Raw genomic sequence first — 6,719 nt, forward strand, 5'->3', positions numbered from 1 at the left:
TTGTTAAAAAAATTTATCTTTTGGCAGCTACTAATATTTTTCATTTATTTTAAAAACTTAACACAAATTATTATTATTTTATTTATTTAAATTTTATAAACTGTACATTAATTGACAAACTATTGATTAGTTGGTAATTCACCCAAGAAAAATTCATGATAAAATATAAACTAGTAAACATTCCCATATAAAAAAAATTGTGGTAGTTAAAAGATAATCGATGAATTAAAAAGAATGTTTACATTTTCATATTTCTAAAAAAAAAGGGTTTACGATGAGGGGATACGAGAGAGAGAGAGAGAGAGAGAGAGAGAGGAGAGAGAGAGAGAGAGAGAGAGAGAGAAGAGAGAGAGAGAGAGGAGAGAGAGAGATAATAATTTAAACCTCAAAGTATAATTGAATTAAGTAATGTCTAAATGCTTTATAGTTTTGAACCACAAAGACCGATGGAGAACAAATTTAGTTTTAGTAATACATAAAACATATAATCGTATTTGAATAATACATATTTATATTAATAACACATAAAACATCTGAAAGAACAAATTTAGTTTTAATAATACATCAAACATTTGATTAGACATTAATAATATTTATACATAAAACATAAGAATCGTATTAATGCCCGTGTAGGGGCATTAATACGATTCGTATGTTTAAAATAAAAATATGTTAAAATCTTATCTTATTTTTAAAAAATACTCATCAATACTGATAAATCTGAAGAGAGAGAGAGAGAGAGAGAGAGGAGAGAAGAGAGAGAGAGAGAGAGAGAGAGAGAGAGAGAGAGAGCCATATAGAGATAAACAAAATGAGTTCGAGAGTAAGATGCAAAGAAAGAAATATAGAACAAGTTTGATTACACAAAAATTTACATAACATAATAATTTTGATTATATATTAATAATATTTATACATAAAACCTATGCAAAAGAGTGTGATTACACAAATATTTACGTACATATAAATTTGATTAGATATTAATAATATTTATCTTACTCGAAATAGAATATTATACACAAAATCAGTTCTTCTTACATGGTTCAAAGAATACAGCCAAGTTCTGTGGAATCCTTACATGTTTTGAAGTCAATGACCTACGAGGAAGGTATGTTATTAATACAAAAATCATGCATATGAAAATCAAATTGTTATAATAATAATTATATCTTTATATGCAAGTTCTTGCAAATGAATCAGAGTAAGATAAATCACACCGGTGATATGTATAAACTATTGAGACTATGGAAAAAGAGGGTTTATGGACAAAGCGCTTTTCAAACCCTCAACAGTTAAGGATTTGTAATAGACATCGAGCCATTCTCACTCCCACAATGATGAAGTGGATAAATAAATGATTATATGCTTTCGCAGTTGCCAGGTAACATGTTTTGTGTTTACTCTTATGTTCCAGTTAAATTTTTACATGTCACTCAGTAATGATTTATATATGTGTTCTATCTCAGTGACGTCTATACCGTAAAATCAGCACCACCAAGATTTAAACACAAAAAACACACAAAACCCAAATTCCAAACTATATTTATATTACTTTCTAATATTTTCGAAAAATTGCTGATCTACCATCTCATCCCGCGCAAGGCGCGGATTACTACCTAGTGTAATAGTATACCTTCGCTCTTGTAGCTAGATTCGTGTGACGTTTTCTATGCTCGATGCAAGGCACAATGAAATTGAAAAGAAGGGAACAAAAACATGTAATATGTTCGTCCAAAAAAAAAAAAACATGTATATGAAAGGTTTAAGCGACGTACAGAAAAGCCCCATGAAATTAAGGTGGGACCCATTGAAAAGAGATATACGATCCAAACGTGTATGAATACGCACGCAACCTTCATGCATGATGCTGATAGACGTTACTGTTAGGCTGTTATTACGCTATTGTAAACCAAAACTTTTCCGGCTAATAATGAAATTGAACAAAATGCTTTGCAATAAAAAAATACTTTTACAACCTAAAAAGGGCATTGACATATTATTTTTGAGCATCAGAGAGTAACTATTAATGAAATAGTTTTTTTTTTTTTTTGATAATCCAGAGGTTCCCTATTTACGCAGATCATTCTTCTGAGCTCGGTCAGGCAGCGGTCCACTTCACCCGGGAAAGCTTAACCTGGGCTGAGGACAAAACCCAATACCCAGTACCGCCATTTTTTTAGTGCAGGAAATAGGTAGTTCCCCTCCACGAGGTTTGAACCCGTGAGCATGACTATTAGCGCCCCCAATTCTTACCAAAATGTGCTACCGTTGTCCGTCACATATTAATGAAATAGTTGTGATATCATTTCTTTGTTATATACATATATATTATATTATATATATATATATGTTTTGGTTATTAATGAAATGTAAATATTATCATGTAACTGATTAAAAAATATGTGAAATTAGGGAAGCATTTCTAAACAAAAAGCTGTAGCTAAAATCAAAGAAATAAAATTGACTAAAATAGAATAAATGGTCATGTTTAATAAAATAAATCTGGTCACGCTTTTGAAAGTAATCCGTTAGAAGAAACGACGAACAAGCTTATACTCGCCTCGCTGCCTACTCTCTTCTATCTCTCTATCTTGTTTTTCTTCTTCTCACTCTTGTTTCTCGGTAGAGAAGATAACAAACATCAAATCCTCCCAGCTAGTCTTACTCCCTAGTAGATCTTTTCGAAAAACATGAAGAACAGTGGGGCGAAAAATACGAAGAGGTAACATATTTCTAAATCTCTCGTTGTTGTTTCCTTTCTTTTTAGTCTCTCTCGCTCTTATTCTCTCTCTATACGAAGAGGTAACATATTTTTCTTCTCATTTCATTAAAGATCGAGCTGGTGAAGAAGGACAAAACCGATGAAAAGTCTTCTGATGGAGAAGAACAAGAGGTAAAACCATCCTCTCTCGTTTTTGTTTCGTTATGAGCTTTCTCTCTCTAGTTTTTGCTTATCTTTTTTTCCCTACTTAGATGGAGCCGGTGAAGAAGGACGAAACCGATGAAAAGTCTTCCGATGGAGAAGAAACCGATGAGAAGTCTTCTGATGGAGAAGAAACAGAGGTAAAACCTTCCTCTCTCTCTCTGTGGTTTTTGTTTCGTTTATGAGCTTTCTCTCTCTAGTTTTTGCTTACCTTTTTTTTCTTCCATACATAGATGGAGCTGGCGAAGGACGAAACCGATGAAAAACCTTCTGATGGAGAAGATTCAGAGGTAAAACCTTCCTCTCTCTCTCTCTCTCTCTCTCTCTCTCTCTCTCTTGTGTTTTTGTTTCATAATCTGATTTCTCTCTCTACTTTTGCTTACCTTCTTTCTTTTTTTTGGTACATAGGTACTGGAGGAGGCGATGAGAAAAAGCAAGCATGACGTTGAACAAACTGATGGAGAAGATGACGAGGTGAGCCTTCCATCTTTCAGTTTTGTTTCATTCTCCCTCACTCTCTCTAACTTCATATTTTTTTTTCTTTTCCATTAAGATGGATCTTCTGAATAAGGACAAAAAAACTTCTGATGGAGAAGAAGATCCAGAGGTTAACATTCTCACTCTATCTCTCTCTCGTTTTTATTTCGTTATCAGCTTTATCTCTCTAGTTTTTGCTTATCTTCTTTTTTTTCTTTCTTTCCTACATAGTTGGGACAGATGGAAAAAAGCGAGCACGGTGTAAAACAAACCGATGGAGAAGATGACGAGGTGAGCCGTCCACTTTTATTTATATCGTATTGAGTTTCTTTTGTAAAAGAAAAAAAAGACTAGGCCTTGAATATTTGGGTTTAGTATGAAATATGTTAGGTTTTAAGGTTTCATTTAGCAATCATTTCAGATTATTTATTGCGATTGAAACAATAGGAAGCATATATGGGATGAGTATGCACATGTGGATCTTACCTTTTTCACTTAATTATTCCAAGAAAGGACTAACATGTTTTGCCCCTTAACTAATTTTGAAGCTGTATTCGTTTCTTTACTGATGAAGATTAATTGTTGAATGTTTAACACTATTTAAATTTTCTCATCTCAGGAGCTCGTTCCATTGATAGAGCAGGTCATTAATGATCTAGAGTCTAGAGTGGAAGCAGCGAAATCAGCACTTGAACTGATAAAAAAAATGGCAAAGGAGGAGCCCATAGCTCCTACCATCCTCCCTATCAAGGTTTCCAGTCTTCTTAGTTCACTGGTTCCTTAGAAGTTACAATGCAATGATAAACAGTCTTTTTTTTGGGGACAACTCAATGATAAACAGTCTATAATCTTGACACTGCTTGTAAACTGTATTTTTTGTTTTGTCAGGCTTCTCTTGGGGATGAAAGTACGAGTAGTGTGTCACATCTTAAGGTATGCGCATGGATTCTCCCTTTTTTTTTTTAAAGGAAGTAGACGCTATTTAGGGTTTCTCTACGTACATTCTATATCAATTTTAGTGCATACGGTTAATGATTCTTTCAAATGTTTTATTTTCTTTCATGACTTGGTGTTTGGCGAAACAAAGAACAAGGAAAGCTCACTCCGGTAATTTCACCTATCATGTTTATTAATTAGTTGTACTTCTTGACATGACTCCGACTGTGTTTAGTAATTGCTTTTCTCTTTCTGGTGCAGAGATGAATACACACGCTTAATTGCTGCACTGAAAAGGTGATTCTCATTTTCTATACTCTCGCTATGCTTTTTCATATTGTGCTGTGGCAGCATAACTTATTTGATTGACTTTGTTAACAGGGAGTTGGCGGACTATATACTGTCTGAGGAATTGAGTAAGAAAGCGAAGGAGAATGTTAATTTAAGTTGTCAGCTAACTGCCCAAGGTTTGAAGGAAAAGGTTAGTAAGAACTTAAACTACAGTTTAGACATTAGTTGAAAATTTGTTTAACTTGAAGTTTTAATACTCGTATAATGTTTCAGGAACTTAAAAAACATTGTGATGATTTAAAGAAGGAGAAGGAAGACATGCTTCAGATACTAAAGTCTAACGAAAAAATCATCAAGGAGAATAAAGAGGTTTCACATACTTTAATTATTTATTTTGATTATATTTAAATGATTGTTTATTTAGAAGATGCTTGTATCATTCATTATTTCAGGAATTGAGTAAAGTTGCTTATCAGGAGAGAGCTATGCTTTCTACACTAAGTAACAAGGAAAAGGCCATCAACGAACTTAATGAGGTTAGTAAGTTAATCATTGTATATTTATCTAAATACTTATGCAGTTTTTACTTCCAAGTGTTAACTTAATCATTGTATTGTACACTTGGTGTAGGCCTTGAAGAAGCACGAGGTGGAGAAAGCTAATTTGCTTGAACAAGCTGCCGCAGCCCAAGATTTGAAAGATAAGAGCATCAAGGTTAGTAAAAAACTTAAACCACGATTTAGAGATTAGTTGAGAATCTGCTTAATCTGAAGGTTTAATAATTGTATAATGTTTTAGGAACTCAATAAACATTGTGATGATTTAAAGAAGGAGAAGGAAGACATGTTTGAGAAACTAGAATCTAAGGAAAAGATGATCAAGAAGAATAAAGAGGTTACACAGATTTTAATAATATTTTATTTAGATAATATTTAGAAAGATTGTTTATTTAGAAATGTTTGTCATATTTATTGTTTCAGGAATATTTGTCTAAACTTCATGAGGTTTTAGAGAATCACAAGCAGGAGAATACTTATTTAATTGAAGAACTAGCTGCCAAAGATAAGATCCTCAAGGAAGGTGAAGAGGTTAGTAAGATTTAAGTTTCTAGTTAGTTAACTTTTAAATTTGGTAATTTGTATTTGTAGCTTTTTAACTGATCATTTAGTATTCTAAAAGTTAGACAAAAACATAATGTTGCTATTTTGTTCTAATGCTTTTTCTTTGCAGATGTTACCCAAGATAATCCAAGGCTCCCCACTACAATGGGTGCATGACTCGATTCCTAAATGCATGCAGACTTGTCTAGCTCCTAAAGGTTCAATAACCGGGGATGAACTAGGCACGTTCATGGGAAGTCTTGTGACGACGACAGCCTATAATGTCACTTACTCCAACAGTGACTTGAAGGCATTTTTGTTTTGGAATTCACTAGCAAACTTGATTGGTTCAATGTTCGGCCAGATATGCAACAACATAGTCACACAGATGTCTCAAACAGATGTGAGTCTATCTTATTATATAGTCATACGTAGCCTTAATGAATTCTAACTGTTTCCATTTTCTTTGGTGTTGAAGATGAAAAAAGAGGGGGCTAAGAAGATATTTAAGATTATTGGGAAATCAGTCTTTTGGATCCTTTTGGGAGGACTGATTCCCATGTTAGCTGGAGGCTTTATAAAGAAGTATTGGAAGAGGTTGGTTGTTACTGCAGCTACGGCGTTGGTCGTGAAGTGCGGATCCGCAACGTTGTGGAAACTGTCCTATCAGATCCCCACGTGGCAACCAGTGCTCATTGTTATACTTGGCATCATTGGAATTGGCATAGCTGCTGGAATTCCACATCTTGTCAAGGTAAGGGATTGAGTTGACTTTATATATTCATTATTTGCTTATTTGTGCTGATAACTTGTCTCGCTTCCATAGGTTGCATCTGAAAAAAAGTAGAAGCTTTGTTGGGTTTCAAGGCGCTCTGATCCAGGTTTTAGAACAGGGTTTGAGAATACTACTCAGGATTTTAGCCGCTTGGTTTCATCAATTTACTCTTCGTTTTGGGTTTCCTTTCTGGATCATGGATAATTTAAGTTTTTTT

The 6,719-nt window shown here is 33.8% G+C and overlaps 1 protein-coding gene and 1 long non-coding RNA gene across 2 annotated transcripts; both read left to right on the forward strand.

The window, feature by feature from the left end:
- The first annotated feature begins 3,582 nt into the window (after positions 1-3,582).
- On the forward strand, positions 3,583-4,333 carry LOC130510603 (uncharacterized). Its single transcript, XR_008944292.1, has 3 exons — positions 3,583-3,691; positions 4,020-4,151; positions 4,289-4,333. It is a non-coding gene; the product is annotated as an uncharacterized LOC130510603 (long non-coding RNA).
- Positions 4,334-4,551: 218 nt separating this feature from the next.
- On the forward strand, positions 4,552-6,719 carry LOC130510542 (uncharacterized). The gene is made up of 10 exons (XM_057006951.1): positions 4,552-4,565; positions 4,718-4,817; positions 4,901-4,996; positions 5,080-5,163; positions 5,258-5,341; positions 5,426-5,521; positions 5,608-5,715; positions 5,858-6,130; positions 6,206-6,481; positions 6,554-6,719. The coding sequence occupies exons 1-10, from the start codon at positions 4,552-4,554 to the stop codon at positions 6,572-6,574; spliced, it is 1,152 nt and encodes a 383-aa protein (XP_056862931.1). The 3' UTR covers positions 6,575-6,719.

Source organism: Raphanus sativus, chromosome 4, assembly GCF_000801105.2.
Source record: "Raphanus sativus cultivar WK10039 chromosome 4, ASM80110v3, whole genome shotgun sequence".
In the NCBI taxonomy this organism is placed as follows: domain Eukaryota; kingdom Viridiplantae; phylum Streptophyta; class Magnoliopsida; order Brassicales; family Brassicaceae; genus Raphanus; species Raphanus sativus.